Genomic DNA, 24,418 nt, shown 5'->3' on the forward strand with positions numbered 1-24,418 from the left:
CCCCCCACACACACACACACACACACACACACACACACACACACACACACACACACACAGGAGAAAGACCCCCACAGAGACACACAACAACCCTGAACCACACAGCCATGTTGTTTGTAGTGGTTTTGTGTCTCTTTCTGGGATATTTTCCAGGTGAGGACCAGCGGCCCCCTGACCCTTGACCCCTTGACCCTTGACCCCCTGACCCTTGACCCCCTGACCCTTGACCCCCTGACCCTTGACCCCCTGAGCTGGTTTTCTGTTACTGGACATGAAGAGATCCCTTCATACTGTACATTCAATGTAGTTTGATGTTGGACAAAATCCACAAAATATATTGTCTAGTCTCTAGTCTCTAGTCTCTGGTCTCTAGTCTTTAGTCTCTAGTCTCTAGTCTCTGGTCTCTAGTCTCTAGTCTCTAGTCTCTAGTCTTTAGTCTCTAGTCTTTAGTCTTTAGTGTCTGGTCTCTGGTCTCTATGCTCTAGTCTTTAGTCTTTAGTGTCTAGTCTCTGGTCTCCAGTCTCTAGTCTTTAGTCTCTAGTCTTTAGTCTTTAGTGTCTGGTCTCTGGTCTCTATGCTCTAGTCTTTAGTCTTTAGTGTCTAGTCTCTGGTCTCCAGTCTCTAGTCTTTAGTCTCTAGTCTTTAGTCTTTAGTGTCTGGTCTCTGGTCTCTATGCTCTAGTCTTTAGTCTTTAGTCTCTGGTCTCTAGTCTTTAGTCTCTGGTCTCCAGTCTCTATGCTCTAATCTTTAGTCTTTAGTCTCTAGTCTCTAGTCTCTAGTCTTTAGTCTCTGGTCTCCAGTCTCTATGCTCTAGTCTTTAGTCTTTAGTCTCTAGTCTCTGGTCTTTAGTCTCTAGTCTCTAGTCTCTAGTCTCTAGTCTCTAGTCTTTAGTCTCTAGTCTTTAGTCTTTAGTGTCTAGTCTCTGGTCTTTAGTCTCTAGTCTCTAGTCTTTAGTCTCTAGTCTTTAGTCTTTAGTGTCTGGTCTCTGGTCTCTATGCTCTAGTCTTTAGTCTTTAGTGTCTAGTCTCTGGTCTTTAGTCTCTAGTCTCTAGTCTTTAGTCTCTAGTCTTTAGTCTTTAGTGTCTAGTCTCTGGTCTTTAGTCTCTAGTCTCTAGTCTTTAGTCTTTAGTGTCTAGTCTCTGGTCTTTAGTCTCTAGTCTTTAGTCTCTGGTCTTTAGTCTCCAGTCTCTAGTCTCTAGTCTTTAGTCTGTAGTCTCTAGTCTCTAGTCTTTAGTCTCTAGTCTTTAGTCTCTAGTCTCTAGTCTTTAGTCTCTAGTCTTTAGTCTCTAGTCTTTAGTGTCTAGTCTCTGGTCTTTAGTCTCTAGTCTCTAGTCTTTAGTCTCTAGTCTTTAGTCTTTAGTGTCTAGTCTCTGGTCTTTAGTCTCTAGTCTTTAGTCTCTAGTCTTTAGTCTCTAGTCTTTAGTCTTTAGTGTCTAGTCTCTGGTCTTTAGTCTCTAGTCTCTAGTCTTTAGTCTCTGGTCTTTAGTCTCTGGTCTCCAGTCTCTAGTGTCTCCAGTCTCTAGTGTCTCTAGTCTCTAGTGTCTCTGGTCTTTAGTCTCCAACTTTTATTTTTATTAAATCTTTTTCCGTGAACCTGTTGACCAGGTTTCATGTCAGAGTCAGATCTGTTCTTCATTCAGATTTATTCACCTGTGTGTGTTTTTGTGTGTGTGTGTGTGTGTGTGTGTGTGTGTGTGTGTGTGTGTGTGTGTGTGTGTGTGTGTGTTCAGGGGAGGACAGCAGTCCGGAGAACTTGCTGCTTCACGGTCCGTTCTCCAGGAAACCCAAGCGGATCCGGACGGCGTTCTCTCCGTCTCAGCTGCTGCGTCTGGAACGAGCCTTCGAGAAGAATCACTACGTGGTCGGAGCCGAGAGGAAGCAGCTGGCCAGCGGGTTGTGTCTGACCGAGACGCAGGTAGGCATGATGGGAAACAGGGAGAGGAGGGGGGCATGATGGGAAATGGAGCCTTTACAGGAGTTTATTTTTCTTTTATGAAAACGAAACGTAAAAAAATTTCCACCTCAAAATAACAAGAACCAACAAACAGGATTTGTCAGTGATGAATAAATGAGTGAATGAAAACATGAGGTGATGAATATAAACTTAATTTCTGAATGACACATGAATGGATGAAAAAGAAAAGCTGGGATTTGAACCTCACACCCTGAAGGTGTCGCTGCCTTGCTCAGTGACCGACGGCAGCTCGTCGTCGTGGTTTCCAGTCAGACTCCTGGTCTCTGATCAGTTTTCTGAGCGCCTCGTGTCTGAGGATGAAACCAGGTCAGATCTGACGTCACGCTGCGTTTAAGGTGCTGCTGATGATCCAGATCAGAGGAATGTTTGGGTGGGGGTGGGGGGGGGGGGGGGGGGGGGAGGGGGAGGGGGGGTGAGTCGAGAGTCGATGGTTAGTCAGCGCCCTCCGCCTTTTCTCAGCAGTGATTGACAGCGAGATGAGCCCTGACGCCAGAGGAACGACGTGAATCATCCACAATTATTTATGAGCTAATTTGATTTCACAACAGAGGACAGGAAGAAGGAGACAGAGAGAGTAATCAATCAATCAGAGATCGATCAATCACTGTCATCAGCAGACACAGTCACATGTGGAGCTGCTGTGATGATGGAGCGATCTGTTACAGACCTGAGACCCGCCTCCACGTTCACCGAGGATCGTCTGGATTTAATCTTGTGTGTTCTTGTTCCTTCTGTCGTCTTATTAACACCTGAAGTGTGACCTAAAGTAACCTCAGCAGAGCTTTACACAGCTGCAACCTGAGCAGGTGGAGTCAGACCTGCAAACACCTGAGACTGTGTGTGTGTGTGTGTGTGTGTGTGTGTGTTGGTGACAGCAGCTGTCAAATAAAAGCAGAGCAGTAAAAAGTGAAATATAAATAAAAAACAGTCCTGGTTGTTGGTTTTCGTCGTCATTTAACTGCGATCAGTCACTGTCAGTGATTTATTCAACAAACTGGTTTCTGTCTGTGTTGCGATAACGCCGTCAGAGTGACATCAGTGTCGTCACGGACAGGAGCTGGTATTAAAGCGTCACCTCGGTTCCTGGTTCACGCTGACAGATTGTGCAACACGAGCTCTGAGTCAGCGCGGCGACTTCTCCGGGACGAGTCCTGACAGTCCTGCAGCTCACGTTCATGTTAAAGACCTGAAATCACAGAGACGCTCTCACACAGTTATTATTTTGACTGACAGGCGCAGGAGGCGGAGCTGCAGCCGTCGTGGTTGTAGCAAAGATTATGAAACATGAGGCTCCGGGTAACTGCTGAGGAAGATCATGTCATTCAATCTAAAGCTCCAGAGCAAGTACTAAACGTGGTGGGATTGTTTCGTCGCCTGCTGAAAGTGGAGGGTGACAAAAGGTTTTTCAGCCCTGAGTCTTGTCTGTAAGGGTAAAAGTGTATCGTGCAAATCATTAGTGGAAATTGATTAATTACATCTCCTGAAGTAAAGTACAAGTGTTTCCATTTTCTGCTTCTACTTTTGTAGAAACAGATAAAGAGGCTGACATCTCCTCAGCTCAGTCGAGGCAGTGTGTGTTTTTGTTTAATCAGATCTCACCTGTGCCGTCTCTCCGTCCAGGTGAAGGTGTGGTTTCAGAACCGCCGGACGAAGCACAAGCGCCAGAAGCTGGAGGAGGAGTCTCCTGAAGCTCAGCAGAAGAGGAAGGGCAGTCAACACGTCAGCCGCTGGAGGGCGGCCACGCAGCAGGGCGCCGGGGAGGACGTGGATGTCATCAGCGAGGACTAAACTGCAGCACACACACACACACACACACCCACACACACACAGTCAAACACACACACACACACACACACACACCTCCATAAAGTCGTATCGGCTGAAGTATCACACAAACAACCTGAAGGACTTTAAAGGTGCGTTCAGGCGCTGCTCCTCCTCTGTCAGGATCAGACTCTGTGAACAGGACAGGCTAACGCGGCTAACGCGGCTAATGATGAACTGCAGCTCAGTGTTTAAACTCAGGTTGATGAGTTTGTCGTCGTAAAGATTTTCCAAATTTTTTGCAGCAGATTTGTAGTAACTCACTTTTAATGTGTTTAATGTGTGTATTTAAAAAAAAAAAAAGATGAAAAACTGAAAAAAAAAAAAAAAAAAAAAAGCAGTTTCATGAAAACAGGTCACTGAGGTCACTGAGGTCACTGAGGTCACTGAGGCCACAGGTCACAGAGGACGCTGTTCAACAGGAAACAATCAAATAAGGAAAAAGAAACTGAACGCCATGAGGCTAACGCTAGCTCAGTGTGAAGCTACAGAGTTCGAGCTGTGACGAATCTGTGAATGAAGATTAATGAACGTGTAGATTCATAAACTTAAAGCTTCATAACTTCTTCTTCTTCTGTGTTTTATTTGAAGTGTTGATCCATGAGGAGATATATTTGAGGTTTTAAGAACCAAATACCATCTCAGAGTAGTTTCACATCTCCTCTCTCAGGCTTCTCTCTGGAGCTCTAGTAACAACAGGTCGGTGAGCCAATCAGAAGAGAGGAGGCTCTGAGCCTCTCTTCTGATTGGCTGACTGTTTTCTGAGTGATCCAATAAAAATATAGCAGATTTCAGGTAAAAACACTCAGAGAAACCAAATCCTGCAAGGTTTGGATGGTGGGTCCAGGTGGGCGGGGCTTGGTGACTGCTTTGTTGTGACATCACAAAGTTCCAGAAGTCCTGACGGCTGGTTTTAAGGCTCAGTTTCTGAATACAGGCTGTGTGCATTTCTCTGTGGACTGAGGCTTTGATACTTTCACAGTATTAATATAGAAGCTAGAGCTGATCTATAATCACACTACACATGGACACAGACCTTTACACTGGAGGAGCTTTAAATCTACTGATTTTAAACGTCGTGGTCTGAGGCTCCGTCACTGTTTTCATTTGTCTGAAAAAGCAGGAAAAAATAGACGTAAACTTTTACAGGTTCAGTAGAGACTCTGAGCTCAGATCAGTCGTTTCACTGAATCACAAATCGGCAAGAAGTCAAGTGTATTATACACGCCATTTAAAATCTGAATACAAGCAGCTTGTAAATGACTGAAGTTTCTAATTGAATCTTGTAAAAAATCTGCACATTCAGACACACAGCGTCGTCTGTGAGACTCCAACAGTCTGATGCTCGTCAGGATTTGTCATAAACATCTGGAGGAAACAGATTTCAAACTTGATGTCTGAATGAAATCAGTTAAAACCTAAAGTTCACAAACTTCCATTCACAGTTCGATCACAGCTTCACTTTCTTTTCTGCTTCATCACAAAATCACTGTTTCACTCAGAGATGCAATAATCTGTCGACGTGTCCTGATGAATTGGTACAAAAATGTGAAAATCTGTAAATGTCAAACATTTCCTCTTAATTTCAAACACTGAGACTGTCAGATCCAATCATTTACACGCATACACTTTATTATTTTGTTTGTTAGATCCAGATCCACCTTCTACAGAGATTTATGACACACACACACACACACACACACACACACACACACACACACACACACACACACACACACACACACACACACACGGACAGCTCACCTCTCCGAGCAATGGTGGTGTCCCTGAAGGCCTCAGCAGGAAGTCAAAAAGACAACTCCTGACATGGACAAGATGACGATGGGAAAAAGCTCTGATCAGCCACGAGGGCGGAGCTTAAAACACAACCTGACTTCCTGTTGGAGTCGGACTGAAGAGGAGATCTGACGCTTCTAAGAGGCCAAAATAAAACCCGGCGGTCACAGCTGGTGACTGAATGCTCGACGGCCGAATTCGGTGCCAAACAAAAACCAGTGTCCTGAAATAAAGAGGAGAAGCTGCTCGGCTGCAGGTTTCTGAGCGTCTGTCTGCAACAGACGGAGACCGGCGCACAGGAAGTCTGCTGAACCCACAAACATGTCTGACGGAGGAAAACAAGGCTCCTCCAACAGGAAGGACGGAGAAACAGGAGGGAGGGAGTGGAGAGGTAGAACATCCTGAACTCAGATACAAGTTTTCTCCTTCGAGGAAGTTTTTGTGCGACTTCATCTGCGTCAGAAAAATCAACTAAACTAAATTAAAACCCTCAGTCTGTGATGTTCGTACAAAAACCTTCTTTCTGCAGAAATACACACGACTGAATTTCACCCATCAATCAGAAAGTCCTGGAAGAGCAGCCTCTGCTAACATCCGCACCGCACTGTGTTTCATTCATGTTTTCATTTCCTGTCCAACATGAATTCATGTTCAGTCTGAACCTCATCGCTTTTGTTTTTGTTTTGTTTTTATCTTAAACTTCAAATTTACAAACTTAAAGACAGTTCTGAATTTTATAGAAAAATAAAGTCGTAAGAACAAACAGACATAAGAGACATTTACACAGACAACAAAGAAACTAAACAACAACAAACAGTAAAACACATTAAACAGAGTAAATAATGAATTAACTATTCAAAAATAATTAAATGAAATGAAAATAAAAACATACATATTCAATAGTGAGGTCATTTTTTTTATCATCAATTAGATTTCATTCATTTCAAGGACTTAGTACATAGTTTTAATTCATTATAATAACATGAAGATGGGGGGGGGGTCTTAATAAATTTAGCTTTATGGATAAAAACTTTGCTAAAATGAGCAAAACATTGATCATTAGGTCCAATGTTGTGTTCTCTAGTAATTCACCAAAGTAAGACTATTATAATGTACAGAACAAGTGAGGGCAGGAAACAAAGAGGTGTTCTGTTGTTTTGACGTCACCTACAGAAAACTGATGACTTTGTTAATGTTGAATGAAAACACTGTCGGAGCCGATGCAGCAGATTTGATCATAAATTCACCTTCGTTCAAATATTATTTAATTTAAAATATCACAGAAAACCAGGTTTTCAGGCGGAAACTGAGGCGGTAAACGACGTGTCGCTGTTCACACGTAAATATTCTGTTCACAACACAACAATGATTTCATTTTACATTGAAAAGCATTCTGGGAAACGTAGGAACATCACTTGTTTAATGAGCTGAACATCACAGACTGATGACATCATCGAACAGCTGGAGTTTAATTTGTGCTTTTAAGGTGAAACGCTTCACTTCCTGTTGGAGGAGCCTGTGATCCTCTCGTTGTTGGACTGTGCTCAGCGGCACTGCGGCAGAGCAGGAAGCAGCTGATCCTGGAGCAGTTTGGACCAGTTTCACTTTTCAGTCTTCTGGTAGTTTTTTGTCTTTTTTTGGAAACAAGCAAACAAAAAAACAAATGTAGGTATTTATGTCAAATGGATTTGAAAGTATTCTATGCATCTGATGTGTAAATAAGGATAATAATAATAATAATGTGTGGACTGTCTGTTTGTTTCTCACTGCATCAGTTCATCTGATCCTTCTGTTTGTTTCTTCTTCCTGGACAGATTTACCTCATCATCTCCTTATGTAGCACTTCCTCTTCTTCTTCTTCCTCTTCTTCTTCTTCCTCTTCTTCTTCTTCTTCCTCTTCTTCTTATTTGCCTTGTTCTTCTTCTTCTTCTTCTTCTTCTTCTTAGTCAGATCTATTTTTTCATCATTTTAGGATCGAATGCACTAACTGTACAACTCGTTTCCTCTGAGAAAGGGAAAGAATACGACAGAAGCTTTGTACTTCCTGTGTTCACATTTGGAAAAAAATATAAATAAAATGCAATAAAATAAAAAGTTTTCTTCATGTGTTGAAAATCTGAAAGAAAACAAATTATTATTGCTCTTGATAATGTTTTTGTTTGTTTGTTTGTTTGTTTTCCTGAATCTCAGATTGTAAAATCCTCTGGGACATTTGTGGTTTTAGGTTAAATAAGACTGACAAGATTAAAACAGAAAATGTTTAATTTGGACTAAATGTCATTTTTAATTTAATTTGCTTTTAAATCTAAAGAAGAAATGACTAAAAATACAATTTTATTTGTTGTTTGACATAAAAGGAAAACCTGGTTCATTATTATTATTATTATTATTATTATTATTATTATTATTATTTTTATTAGTCTATTATTACATTTTAAAACATGTTTCTTTTATTTAAAAACAATATTTTATTTATATTAAATTATTAGCCTAATGAAATCGAAATTGAATGAACTGAAATAATAATATAATAATAAAAATAATAATAATAATAATGATAATAATAATAATGATAATGATAATAATAATAATAATGATAATGATAAAAGTAATAATAATAATAATGGTAACTTATAATTAATAATAATTTCAGTTTTATTATTTTAAAGTCTTTAAAGAACACAGAGGGGACGGTGTTGGCGGGAGTTTGCAGCTGGTCACGTCTCTGCCCTTCAAAATAAAAGTAAAGACTAAAACAACCTCTCAGGATCCCCCGCAGGATGAAGCTGATCCCCGGCTGCTGCTGCGGCTCAGTCCCGGTGTCCCGCTCCTCCCGCCGCGGACTGAGGCCTCTGCCCGCCCCTGCTCCTCCGGGGGCCCCGCGACTCTGCACGATCTGATCATGTAGATATAGGCCTACATGATCATACATACATGTGTATTTCTACATGTATGTCTACACAGTGGAGAATCGGGACCGGGTTTTTATTTCACAGTAAAATATTCCTCCTCTGTAGTAACGTCCATGTTTCACGTTCATCATGAAATAACGTGAAAAACATGAAACATCTTTAACTGACGAGAAACTTCACGGTGAAGATCTGAACCTTCAACTGAGCCAAACGACCAGAAACGACGTTTTACACCCGACGAGCAGCATGTTTAATTACAGGGATTTAATCGAAACATTTAAATCATTGTATGTGATTAATCTTTAACATTTAACCTTTTGTCACAGCCGATCTGTCCTGCAGAGAAACAGTTTTATTAAGATGCTCCTGACGCATGAAGCTGTTCACAACAGGCTTTTAGTTCTACATTTATAATATTATAGAAGAAAGTGCGTCTCAGTGGATCCAGGTAAAAACTTTGAAGCCACGTGCAGCTTCTCTACATATCTAATGTCACTGTGAGGAAATTAAAAGGACAGAGGCGCTGCTGATGAATTATAACATCATCATGAACAGATCAGCACAAAAAAAGTCTATTTCAGTTATTTGTGAAAATAAAAATAAATTAAAAATATTTACAAAGGAGCAGTCAGTTTAATTAAATATATATAGTAAATCTGAATAAATAATTATGATGTCGAATAATTAGGAAAATCACTGGATTGATACAAGTTGAGCATGAAGTTGAATCAACGCTCTGTTACAATTATCAGCTGCTGAGGTTTAAGCAGAGTCACTGATTATTGATAATTACTCAAACTGAGTCATAATTAACTCAGTTTGAATCAAAATAACATGAATGCAATAATGAGTTGACTTTACCCAGCATGCACTTGGCAGAGGACCAGGACCATGTGTTAGTTTTATTATTATTATTATATCACTGTTGGTTATTATGAGTCCTGTGCAGCTTGTTTTAAACCCAGACATTACTATTTGTTTCTGTTGATAAGACTCACATCAGTTTAAAGATAAAACTGAGTTTATTGTGTCTAAATAACCAGATTTCAGTTTAGTTCAATAATAAAAATAACACTAAAAACAAGGGCATTTAACTGTGGGTAAATGACCATAAACAAGTGTGTTGGTGTTTTACTGAGTTTATAAAAGCTGAGAGGTGAACAGGTAAGCTACAGGTGAATCATGACTGTAGTTGGTGTGATACACTCATAAAGTCGTAAATGTAACCATCACAGGAATAAACAAAAACCTTCCACATTAAAGTACTGATGAGCACAGACTGACTGTGTGAACACATTAAAGCTGCGTCCTCCCCCTCCAGTAGCCGCTACCTGCCTGTATGTTGGTGTTGTTGCCATGGAAACGTTTCAGTATATTCTCACTGGGAGGCTGAACTGAAATAACAGATGGTGGAATGCATGTAGGTGCACGACCAGCAGAAACAAATTATCACGTCTTTTTTATCTCCTGTGTGCAGCGACTGTTTAAAAGTGACGGACGTGGGGTGGGGGGGTCCAGGTGAACCAAGGCAAGTATCATCAAACACACTGTAAGAGAGAATGGATAGATAAATAGACCAAAGGGGGTGTGAGGTTTGACGCTCTCAAACCTTAATATACTATGATGTTTTATGGGGTCAGACGGTGGGGCAGTGGTTAGAATTGCTGCCTCACAATTTAAAGGTTCTAAGTTTAAACCCTGGGCCTTACTATACTATGAATTTTTATGCCCTACTATAAATTGACTTTATTTTTCCTTACCTAGTACCTTATCTTTCCTATGACATTTTATGCCTCATGACTTTATATGTCCTTACTATACTATGACTTTTTATGCCTTACTATACCTTGACTTTATTGTCTTACTATACTATGACTTTTTTATACCTTGCTATACTATGACCTTTTTTGTCATACTATACTATGAGTTTTTTATGCTTTACTATACTATGACTTTTTATGCCTTACTATACTATGACTTTTTATGCCTTACTATACTATGACTTTTTATGCCTTACTATACTATGACTTTTTATGCCTTACTATACTATGACTTTTTATGCCTTACTATACTATGACTTTTTATGCCTTACTATACTATGACTTTTTATGCCTTACTATACTATGACTTTTTTGTCTTACTATACTATTACTTTTTTATACCTTGCTATAATATGACCTTTTTTGTCTTACTAAACTATGACTTTTTTTGCCTTACTATACTATGATTTTTTTTGCCTTACTATACTATGACTTTTTTTTTCCTTACTATACTATGACTTTTTATGTGCCACTATGACTTTTTATGCCTTACCATAGTATGACTTTTTTTTTGCCTAACTATAGTATGACATTTTTGTGCCTTACTATGACTTTGTTGTCTTACTATACTATGACTTTTTATGCCTCACTAAACTATGACTTTTTTTGTCTTTCTATACTATGATTTTTTTTGCCTTACTATACTATGACCTTTTATGTGCCACTATGACTTTTTTGTCTTACTATACCATGACGTTTTTTTACCTTTCTATACTATGACTTTTTCTGTCTTACTATACTATGACTTTTTTGTCTTACTATACTATGACTTTTTATGCCTCACTAAACTATGACTTTTTTTGTCTTTCTATACTATGATTTTTTTTGCCTTACTATACTATGACCTTTTATGTGCCACTATGACTTTTTTGTCTTACTATACCATGACGTTTTTTTACCTTTCTATACTATGACTTTTTCTGTCTTACTATACTATGACTTTTTTGTCTTACTAAACTGTGACTTTTTTTTATCTTACTATACTATGAATTTTTTATGCCTTACTACACTATGACCTTTTATGTGCCACTATGACTTTTTTTGCCTTACTAAACTATGACGTTTTTTGCCTTACTATACTATGATTTTTTGTTGCCTTACTATACTATGACTTTTTTGTGTTACTAAACTATGAGTTTTTTATGCTTTACTATACTATGACTTTTTATGCCGAACTATGACTTTTTTTTGTCTTTCTATACTATGATTTTTTTTTGCCTTACTATACTATGACTTTTTTTGCCTTACTAAACTATGACTTTTTATGCCATATTATACTATGTTGTTTTTATGTCTTATTATGACTTTTTTTGTCTTAATATACTATGACTTTTTTATGCCTTACTATACTATGACTTTTTATGTGCCACTATGACTTTTTTTGCCTTACTATACTATGACATTGTTGTCTTACTAAACTATGACTTTTTTTGCCTTACTATACTATGATTTTTTTTTGCCTTACTATACTATGACTTTTTTTGCCTTATTATACTATGACTTTTTTGTGTTACTAAACTATGAGTTTTTTATGCTTTACTATACTATGACTTTTTATGCCGAACTATGACTTTTTTTGTCTTTCTATACTATGACTTTTTTTGCCTTACTATACTATGATTTTTTTTTGCCTTACTATACTATGACTTTTTTTGCCTTACTATACTATGATTTTTTTTTGCCTTACTAAACTATGACTTTTTATGCCATATTATACTATGTTGTTTTTATGTCTTATTATGACTTTTTTTGTCTTAATATACTATGACTTTTTTATGCCTTACTATACTATGACTTTTTATGTCTCACAATGACTTTTTTTGTCTTACTATACTATGACTTTTTTTTTTACTAAACTATTATTTTTTTTATCTTACTATACTATGACTTTCTTTGTCTTACTATACTATGACATTTTTATGCCTTACTATACTATTAATTTTTATGCCTTACCAAACTGATGTTTTTTTGTCCTTCTATACAATGACGTTTTTTTGCCTTTCTATTCTGACTTTTTTGTCTTACTATACTATGACTTTTTATGTGCCACTATGACTTTTTTGTCTTACTATACCATGACGTTTTTTTTACCTTACTATACTATGAATTTTTCTGTCTTACTATACTATGACTTTTTTTGCCTTACTACACTATGACTTTTTATGTGTCACTATGACTTTTTGTCTTACTATACTATGACTGTTTTTTGCCTTACTATACTATGACTGTTTTTTGCCTTACTAAACTATGATGTTTTTTTGTCTTTCTATACAATGACGTTATTTTGCCTTACTATACTATGATGTTTTTTTGCCTTTCTATACTATGACTTTTTCTGTCTTACTATACTATGACTTTTTTTGCCTTACTATACTATGAATTTTTCTGTCTTACTATACTATGACTTTTTTGTCTTACTATGCTATGAATTTTTTATGCCTTACTACACTATGACTTTTTATGTGTCACTATGACTTTTTGTCTTACTATACTATGACTTTTTATGCCTTACTATACTATGACTGTTTTATGCCATACTATACTATGACTTTTTATGCCTTACTATACTATGACTGTTTTATGCCATACTATACTATGACTTTTTATGCCTTACTATACTATGACTGTTTTATGCCATACTATACTATGACTTTTTATGCCTTACTATACTATGACTGTTTTATGCCATACTATACTATGACTTTTTATGCCTTACTATACTATGACTGTTTTATGCCATACTATACTATGACTTTTTATGCCTTACTATACTATGACTGTTTTATGCCATACTATACTATGACTTTTTATGCCTTACTATACTATGACTGTTTTATGCCATACTATACTATGACTTTTTATGCCTTACTATACTATGACTGTTTTATGCCATACTATACTATGACTTTTTATGCCTTACTATACTATGACTGTTTTATGCCATACTATACTATGACTTTTTATGCCTTACTATACTATGACTGTTTTATGCCATACTATACTATGACTTTTTATGCCTTACTATACTATGACTGTTTTATGCCATACTATACTATGACTTTTTATGCCTTACTATACTATGACTGTTTTATGCCATACTATACTATGACTTTTTATGCCTTACTATACTATGACTGTTTTATGCCATACTATACTATGACTTTTTATGCCTTACTATACTATGACTGTTTTATGCCATACTATACTATGACTTTTTATGCCTTACTATACTATGACTGTTTTATGCCATACTATACTATGACTTTTTATGCCTTACTATACTATGACTGTTTTATGCCATACTATACTATGACTTTTTATGCCTTACTATACTATGATTTTTTATGCCTTACTATACTATGACTTTTTTGTCCTACTAAACTATGACTTTTTTTGCCTTACCATACTATGATTTTTTTTGCCTTACTATACTATGACTTTTTTATGTCATACTATACTATGACTTTTTTTGCTTTACTATTCTATGACTTTTTATGTGCCACTATGACTTTTTTGTCCTACTAAACTATGACTTTTTTTGCCTTACTATACTATGACTTTTTTATGTCATACTATACTATGACTTTTTTATGTCATACTATACTATGACTTTTTTATGTCATACTATACTATGACTTTTTTATGTCATACTATACTATGACTTTTTTATGTCATACTATACTATGACTTTTTTATGTCATACTATACTATGACTTTTTTATGTCATACTATACTATGACTTTTTTATGTCATACTATACTATGACTTTTTTATGTCATACTATACTATGACTTTTTTATGTCATACTATACTATGACTTTTTTATGTCATACTATACTATGACTTTTTTATGCCTTACTGAACTATGTTTTTTTGTCCTTCTATACAATGACGTTTTTTTGCCTTACTAAACTATGATGTTTTTTTGTCTTTCTATACTATGACTTTTTTATGCCTTACTGAACTATGTTTTTTTGTCCTTCTATACAATGACGTTTTTTTGCCTTACTAAACTATGACTTTTTTGTCTTACAATACTATGACTTTTTATACCTTACTATACAATGACTTCTTATGACTTACTATACTATGACTTTTTATGACTTACTATACTATGACTTTTTTGGTCTATGACTTTTTTTTCCTTACTATACTATGACTTTTTTTGTCTATGACTTTTTTTTCCTTACTATACTATGACTTTTTATGCCATATTATACTATGTTGTTTTTATGTCTTACTATGACTTTTTTTGTCTTAACATACTGACTTTTTTTGCATTACTACACTATGACTTTTCATGTCTCACTATGACTTTTTTTGTCTTACTATACTATGGCTTTTTATGCCTTACTATACTATGACTTTTTATGCCTTACTATACTATGACTTTTTATGTCTTATTATGACTTTTTTATGCCCTACTATACTATGATGTTTTTATGCCAAACTATGACTTTTTTTTCCTTACTATACTATGACTTTTTTGTCTTAATATACTATGATTTTTCTATGCCTTACTATACTATGACTTTTTTTGTCTTACTAAACTATGACTTTTTATGCCTTACTATACTATGACTTTTTATGTCTTATTATGACTTTTTTATGCCCTACTATACTATGATGTTTTTATGCCAAACTATGACTTTTTTTTCCTTACTATACTATGACTTTTTTGTCTTAATATACTATGATTTTTCTATGCCTTACTATACTATGACTTTTTTTGTCTTACTAAACTATGACTTTTTATGCCTTACTATACTATGACTTTTTATGCCATATTATACTATGACTTTTTTATGCCTTACTATGACTTTTCATGTCTCACTATGACTTTTTTTGTCTTACTATACTATGGGTTTTTATGCCTTACTATACTATGACTTTTTTGTCTTACTCTATTATGAATTTTTATGCCTTACCAAACTGATGTTTTTTTGTCCTTCTATACAATGACGTTTTTTTGCCTTTCTATTCTATGACTTTTTTGTCTTACTATACTATGACTTTTTTGTCTTACTATACTATGACTTTTTTGTGTTACTAAACTATGAGTTTTTTATGCTTTACTATGACTTTTTTTGTCTTACTATGACTTTTTTTGTCTTAATATACTATAACTTTTTTTGTCTTAACATACTGACTTTTTTTGCATTACTACACTATGACTTTTCATGTCTCACTATAACTTTTTTTGTCTTACTATAGTATGGCTTTTTATGCCTTACTATACTGACTTTTTATGCCTTACTATACTATGACTTTTTTATGCCTTACTATACTATGATTTTTTTGTCTTATAATGTAGTAACTTTTTTATGCCTTACTATACTATGACTTTTTTGTCTTACTAAACTATGACTTTTTTTTGCCTTACCATACTATGATTTTTTTTGCCTTACTATACTATGACTTTTTTATGTCATACTATACTATGACTTTTTTTTGCCTTACTAAACTATGACTTTTTTGTCTTACAATAATGACTTTTTATGCCTTACTATACTATGACTTTTTTATGCCTTACTATACTATGATGTTTTTATGCCTTACTATACTATGACTTTTTTTTGCCTCACTATACTATGATTTTTTTTGTCTTACTATAACATGTTTTTATGCCTTACTATACTATGATTTTTTGTCTTTCTATACTATGACGTTTTTTTGCCTTTCTATTCTATGACTTTTCATACCGAACTATGATTTTTTATATCTTACTATACTATGACTTTTTTATGCCTTACTATATTATGTTTTTTTGCCTAACTATACTATGACTTTTTTGTCTTACTAAACTATGACTGTTTTATGCCATACTATACTATGACTTTTTTGTCTTTCTAAACTATGACTTTTTTGTCTTNTATATCTTACTATACTATGACTTTTTTATGCCTTACTATATTATGTTTTTTTGCCTAACTATACTATGACTTTTTTGTCTTACTAAACTATGACTTTTTTGTGCCTTACTATACTATGACTTTTTTATGCCTTACTATACTATGACTTTTTATGCCTTATTATACTATGACTTTTTTGTCTTACTATGCCGTGACTTTTTTATGCTTCACTATACTATGACTTTTTATGTCTCATTATGACTTTTTTTGTCTTACTATACTATGACTTTTTATGCTTCACTATACTATGACCTTTTATGCCTTACTATACTATGACTTTTTTGTCTCACTAAATAATGACTTTTTTATGCCTTACTATACTATGACTTTTTATGCCTTACTATACTATGACTTTTTATGCCTTATGACTTTTTTTGTCATAATATACTGACTTTTTTATGCTTTACTATACTGACTTTTTTTCTTACTATACTATGACTTTTTTATGCCTTACTATACTATGACTTATGTCTCACTATGACTTTTTATGCCGAACTGACCTTTTTTTGTCTTACTATACTATGACTTTTTTGTCTTACTATACTATGACTTTTTTTTATAATTATAATATTTTTTTATAATGAACATATACTGACAGGCCTTGGGATGGATGTATATTCATGTAAAATATGTCTATAATATAGACATATAATATAAACAGACATACCAAAATACATGTTTTAATTAGCTGGACATATATGTCAATATATAATATTCCAATTTTTTTTTCAACACTTTTCACATATAATCTCTTACATATATAGGCTACACTGTATATAAATTTTTACTTCATGTGTACATATATTTCATATATGGAAATTCAACATATGTACATATATTACATTTGCGTATGGGCATTTTTGAATGTAAATTCAGATCTTAAACACATAAACATATATAAACATATATATATTTATATATATATATATTAACAATAACAATAATTAACAATAATAATAATAACTTTATTTACATAGGACTTTTCTTAACAAAGTTATAATGCTTAATAAGAAAAGTAAAACCACATTAAAGAAAAATCCATAATAAAAAACCTATATATAGTACACACATACAGTATATTGTACAACATTGTGGATTGCTCACTGTTGGTGGAGATCCACCTGAACAACAGTGAAACTACCTTTCAGCTGACAGTAACATGTCATACACTTTAATATAAAACCAACACAAAAACATAAAAGGTATGAGCTCATGACAAACACATCTCATTCCTCCATACTCTATAGAAGGAATTCCTGGTATGGATTAAAATATTCCCTTTTCTTTTTCATTGATCAAAGGACACGTACAATAAATCAGGAAATAAAACAGCACATTAAAATCATAATTTAAATGATATAAGTACAACAGGCAAAAATAATCACTACTGCGCAGACGCACGCCTGTTTCAAACTGCCCCATCATGATCATAAAAACATGATTAACATGATCATGTAAAGAACACATTAGTATGTTTTCAGTCTTACATGAAACACTTGAGGGTCAATCAGCCTCCAGCTCTGTGTGTCGGCAGCTCAGAGACGTTAATCAACGTATTTATCCAAATGAGGCAAATTAACCAGACACTCGTTATCAAACCCCTAATCAAGCAAATCAACTTAATTGCTGCAAATTAAAGCGATTAACATGAGAGCTTGTTGTTAGCCTGTTGTTAGCTTGTTGTTAGCCTGTTGTCCTGATGCTTTTCAGCATCAGGACCTGGAAGCTGACTGTACTGATGACATATTTGCTGATCACATTACTGATCACATTCATCCTCTAAACCACATCTGTCTGTCAATACAAAGACACACACATCATAAGGCTGAGGTGTGTGTGTGTGTGTGTGTGTGTGTGTATTTACATGTGGTCCAGGATTTGCATGTAAGTGTGTGTGACTGTGAACATGCACGACAACAACTCATCAAAGTAGCTCTGCTGGAGGGAAAGTTTGAGTCAAACAGTTAATTAACCAGGTGTGTGTGTGTGTGTGTGTGTGTGTGTGTGTGTTAAAGAAAAAGAGCATGGGATGAGAAAAGAAAAACTGTCGGGGCTTGACAGAGGGGAAATTCCAGCCATTCACTCTCTCCTCACCTTAAAACACACACACACACACACACACACACACACACACACCTGGTTACAGTGAGATGTCAGTCCCTAACTGTGACGTGATGTGAAATTTCCCATGAAGCCACAGTTAAAGATCTGATCCAGATCTCCAAAACCAGCTGTTTGTCTGTTTGTTACCCATAATGCCCTTCTCCACTCTAACCAGTGAAGCCAGTTAACCAGACGACGCTCATGATGGGCGTAACACGCACGGCATTACTGTTGTATTAAAGCTGCTGTAAACATGAACATCATGGATGAACAATGTCTTCTGATGGAGTAGTGAAGTCACATCCACAGCATCACAGATTCAACACAGCAGTAACCATAGAAACCATACAGCTTCACCCTGCACAGCAACCATCCATAAATGCATCATGGGAAGTTTCATATTGTCTCTTCTTCCTGTTTCAGCAGCGTGTCTGAATTTGACGACCACGTCCTCCTTCTCCTGGACAATGAAGACTCCAACAGGTGGATCCTTCGTGGTCCAACGTATCCCAAGATTCATTGCACGCCGATAACGAAAGCAAACTACAGTGACACAGAGCCTGAGGGTTACACTGTTAAATGTTAAGGGTAGCTAACTGTTAGCTAATGGTGGAACTTTTGAAACACAGAGCCTTAAAAAAAAAGGTTAAATGTGATGTCAAGGTTGCTAGGCAACAGGAGCCACGCTTTGCGGCACAACGTAAAGGCGGGAACAGCTGGTGAAAATCCTCCAGAGGGGAGGAGAGAGAGAGAGAGACACAATCTACGGGAGAGAAAAAATACGAAGTTAGTGACATGAAGAAATTGATCACATAAAAAACTCTATGTTATAAATCGATAAATTGATGAGGTGATTATAAAGATCAGCTCCACCTGTGATGAAGACTGAGTCTCCTCCTGCACTCACCCGGATTTATTATCACTGCTATAAGTTGCCTTTGATTTTTAATGAATTATTATTATTATTTTAAATGAAGATAGAAACAATTTTTATTTTCTCCCGCTGTTTCATTACAAAAAAATCTTCTAAAAAAACCTGAAAACATCTCAACTCTGAAGAGAAGCTGCAGAGAAATCAAGTATTTTAGCTGCAACAATCCCGAAAAAAGCCGTGAAATCCTGGAGGGACTGAACATCAAAGTCTGAAGCCTGATCTTAAATGTAGAGCGGGAGTCCGCCTCCTGGACCGGGACAGAGGAGACAGAGCAGCAGGTCGACATGGAGAGAATTCACTGATCTAATGTTGGACATCCTGTTGGACACAGTTCAGGACTCGCTGTTCGTCCCAGAGGAGACAGCGAGTCCTTCATGTGGAGGACGTTTTGGGACGTTTTGACTTCATGTGTTGTGAGGCTGCGTTCAGACCAACAGCAGCTCTGTGTGACTCATCAGTCTAACCTCGGCTCCACTGTTCCTGCGACACAGGACAACGTCATCGGGCGAAACGCCGCGTTGGCCAATCGTGTACAAGCAGGCAGAGAATCCTGGGAGTTTACGACACCAACGCTGTATTTTTACTCTTCACAATCGTCACCACCGAAGCGAAAATAGTGGTTGTGGTTTTGAAACCGTGATCTGGTGTCTGATTAACCGTCAGACTCGTTAACCCGTTCATCATGGATCAGGTTTCTGTGTCAGCGCTTCTTGAAGCGACACGCCTCCACCAACACAGACCCTGAACGCACCGTGACTTAAAGACGTCACTGCAGCTGAAACGAGTCGACGGTTAAACGTAATCTGCAGCCGTATCAATAATCTGTTCACCGCTCATGTCATCAATCAGATGTTTCCTGCTTCTGTCGACAAATGAATCAATATTGACAATAGTCTTTAGCTGCAGTTTCACAGATGTTACTCTGGACGAAGCGATTAATCACTGATCAGGAAAACAATTGGCGACCGATGAGGATCATTTCCCCGCAGGTCTCTGTACAGACAGAGGAAACTCAGACAGCACGGATTTTAACGAGACGTCCTCACATGTGGCAGAAACTGCCAGGAGATAAGAACGTCAAAAAGGAATGAACAGCTATAAAAGTCAGTGATTCACGTCCATCGAGGATCAGACGGTGTTTATGTGACACACGTTAACTGCTCCACCTCTCTAACTGCCAGGTAAACTCCTCCGTTTATTAACGGGCGGGTGATTGATGGGCTAATGTCCCTCCCTAATGTGCTGTTGCAACACCAACAACGCTAACGGAGGCTCGTCCTGCAGGATGGAAACTGCCACCCACCACCGCCATCACCTGCACTTCTGATGAGTCCTGAGTCGTTTGCATAAAACAACTCCTCTGACCTAAAACACTGTTGTACACCCCCCCCCCCCCCCCCCCCCCCCCCCCCCCCCCCCCCCCCCCCCCCCATCATCCTGCCAGAGGCCTAACCTGTCTCGATTTACAGCCTCAGTACAACCACCGATCCTGTCATGTTACCAGGACAACATGGCTGCTGGGTTTGATTTACGACCGCCATGATGGGATAATGACGGGTTTGTGCGGCGAGCAGTGAGTGAGCTGCGTTTACAGACTGGTAGAGCTGGTTCAGGCGGAGTAGACGCTGCTCCCAGATCAGCCTCCAACCTCTGCGCTCAACAGAGACCAACAGGAGATAGAGCTGACCCTGAATCAGCGCCCGCAGGCGGCCTCGCCTCCCCTGAGCGGTTCCTACGCCGCCACCTGGACGGGCCACCGCGATTGGCTGAGAGCAGCACAGAGGAAGTGGTAGTCCACCTGCAGCCGGCGAGCTCGGGCAGGAAAAGATGTTTTTTTATGAATCAGTGAAAGAGCTCTAATTAAGTGTAATGATCACTGAGGAATTAGACGTGAGGCTGCTGGGAGTCTGCCGAACAATGATTGAGATAATTACACTTAATCATGGAGAAAATAAGGTTTAGTTTGACGTTAATGCGGCGGTGCAGACGACGCTCACTGTGATTCACATTAATTCATTTCCTGTTGGTTAGTAAAGCACGTCTCTGTCCTGAGAGCTGACGGCCAAACACAGACTTTTATTTTGGAGGGTCAAGAATATTAATAAAGTTTTGTACAATAAAAATGAAAAACGATGAAAAGTATAATACAGTAAAAGGATCGTTGTCTCTGATGTTTAACTAATATTAATGAGTATGATTCATACTGAGGTCTATGAGCTGAACACAGTTTGAATCTGAGGATTATTATTATTACACTTATTCTTTATTTTTCATTTTTGTTTCATGTTTTGTTTATTTTCATAAAAAAAATTTTTCTTCCATTTTTGTTCTTTTTATTTTGAACCTAAAGTTTCTTCTGAGTTTTAATCCAGTGAATCTTTATAAAAGATTTGGCCGAGTTCAGGCCTGTTGCCCTCTGCCGCATGTCACCCTCTCTCTCTCTCTCTCTCTCTCTTTGAAAGACAGATAGTCTGTCTCTTCTACCTTTCTCCCTGAGTGACCATGTCACAGTGAATCCAGCTGAACTCACAGCTCAATCTTTGGTGACGGTGTCAGTTATAAAATGAGGATCTGACCAGAGGAGGTCCAGACAGGTTCCAGGTTTAGACCTGGTCTATTCCATGACTTGACAGTTTGGGTGTCCACATACTTCAGGCCATATACTACTGCACATATAGTTTGGAAAGTCTGCGGGTACAGAAGAGGTTAATTGATCTTTTTATTGGCTCGTCTGCTGTGGGAGTCGTTTGCCTCTTTAATTACGAGCGAGGGATGAAGCTCGTCTGAGGAGGAGAGGTGTAAACATTCATTTAATCTCATTGTTTTGATCGCAGAAAAATGATTTAACGATCCCACATAACGAGATCACGGAGTCATTACTGTTGTGATGTAGGGAGGAGCTTTGACTTCCGATGGTGAAACGACGAGGAGCCAAGTTATTCTGAGCTCAGGAAATAATCATGAGGAGGGGAAACGTGTCGGAGCGACATCACAAAATAATTGTTGTGTGATCACGACAAACAAAATAATTACACCTGTGAAGTGTGGCTGGAGGTTACAACACACACACACACTGATCTCACCTTAATACAAACAGCATGTGTCTGTACAGCAGTTAAACAGTCACCTCTCTCAGGACAATGTGAGCCAACCTGTCCTACAGGTGAACACAAAAACACTAATTATACAAATGTTTGAACCACAAACAGACAGGACGTCTGTCTGTCAGCAGACTTCACCTGCTCGCCAACCGACCCAGACGTCGACACAGACAGACCGACGAACTACTGACATGCAGCCATGATGACGTTTAATGATAATTACACTTAATGACTATTAATATGCCAGACTCTCTAATAGTCGTAACAGAAGGGCAACAAGAGGCGCAGCATCATAACATGTTCAGCAGCTGCAGCTGACGATTCATTTGTCGATGGTCAATAAAACGTCAGAAAATAGTAAAAATGTTTTGTCTGAGATAAAAACTAAAGATATTCAGTTCACTGTCACAACAGACTGATGAACTGAAAATATCATCCAGCCGTCTTTATCTTAAAAACTTTAAAATGATTCATTGTTAGTCAAAGTAGCTGCTGATTATTATTCTGTAACTCTGTCGATTAATCAACTGATCGTCTTACAACACACACGCAGACCACCTCTGGAGACATAACAACAGCTGACCACATGACACTGTTCAGACTGATCTGAGAGAGAGAGAGAGAGAGAGAGAGAAAGAGAGAGAGAGAGATGATCATGTCTTGCTCCTGCTTCATGAAAACGATTCCTTCATGTGTCCGTTTGAAGTTGCCATTAGCCATTAGCCATCTTTAGCTAAACGGCTGCACTCCTCTATAGTCCAATGAAAACGATGTCACATCCACAGACAGTTAATAAAGATGGAAATCGCCTCTCTGACGTCACCCACAGGTTTCTGAGCGCTGAGTGCGCCGTCACCATCTTGGCAGCATCTGACTCCGCCCCTAACTCCCAGCTAATCAAAAGAGGCCACGCCCTCAATCCTCCATAACTTTAGTCCTTAATAAAATGTAAACAGGTGAGTTATATAAACAGGTGTCATGAAGGAGGAAATTAGTTTTTGTACCAGGCTGTAAACATGTTTATTTCTGCTGTAAAGTTGGACATTTTAACATGGGAGTCTATGGGGACTGACTCACTGTTGGAGCCAGACTCTAGTGGTCGTTAGAGGAACTGCAGCTTCTGGTTCTTCACTGTTGATGCTTCATTCTGGAGGTTGATGCTTGGTCTCCACCAGAATTGACTGAGTTCTAGATAAGAAACCAAAACAAAACAAAGGCTAAATAAATCTAATTCTGTATTACATAATAAAAAAATAAAAATAAAAACAAAATGACATTTTCTTGATACAATCCCAACCAGCGCACTGCTTCAATAAGTTGGAAGTTGTCTTAAAGGATCTACAACAGCACCCAGGACTGTAGATGGAACGTGGGTTCTGGTATACGAGGTGAATGATTATAAAATCCCCTCTAGTTACAGAACACTGTAGGAGAACGTCAGAGAATGGGCCTGACTCTGATCAGGAGATGTTCTCCTCAGCACGAAGCCTGAAGAATAAAGAACATGAGAGTAGAAGCTGATCAAAGCTGCTGAGGACGACGAGGGAACCGGAGAACATGACCAGACAGAACCCCGCTGAGATCTGAGAGCGATGTCGTAGTGAAAGCTGCCGATCGGACGAACCGTTCTCTGTCATTAATCTCCCTCTGATGCGAGTCAGCACAGGTGATCCCACACAGGTAAGCAGCTGCAGGCGGGGGGAGGGTGCTCAGGGTCTCCTGCTGTGGTTCTTTATTAGAGGGAAGGGGTGGGGGGTGGGTGGGTGATCGTTTGGATTCCCAGAAATGGAAAGTATTTTAGTTTTAGATAAACAAACCTTCACCTGAGACAGTCAGCTCCACCTGTGGCACATCTCCACTTTAATGAATACTCTACAGCTGCAGCTTCAGTCACAGGCGGACAAGGTGACTGGTCTGTTGGGGACCAGGTCTTAGGTCTGAAGGGGGGACATTTGTCTATTTCCTTCTCTTAAATTAAATGATTAGTGTTCACAAATTAGTAAATAAAGAGCAGAGATTCATTTTTGTCCATGTGGCGGG

At 37.7% G+C, this 24,418-nt stretch overlaps 1 protein-coding gene across 1 annotated transcript in view; it reads left to right on the forward strand.

Annotated features, from left to right (window-relative positions):
* LOC111235925 (homeobox protein EMX1-like) overlaps positions 1-3,763 on the forward strand; it is a 14,339-nt gene extending 10,576 nt beyond the window's left edge. Inside the window, exons 2-3 of the mRNA XM_022764501.1 lie at positions 1,731-1,915; positions 3,596-3,763. Coding sequence (XP_022620222.1) covers positions 1,731-1,915; positions 3,596-3,763 — 353 coding nt within the window. The remainder of the gene's footprint in view (positions 1-1,730; positions 1,916-3,595) is intronic.
* The last annotated feature ends 20,655 nt before the right edge of the window (positions 3,764-24,418 follow it).

The sequence above is a fragment of the Seriola dumerili genome, unplaced genomic scaffold (assembly GCF_002260705.1).
Source record: "Seriola dumerili isolate Sdu_G_001 unplaced genomic scaffold, Sdu_1.0 BDQW01000544.1, whole genome shotgun sequence".
Taxonomy (NCBI): Eukaryota; Metazoa; Chordata; class Actinopteri; order Carangiformes; family Carangidae; genus Seriola; species Seriola dumerili.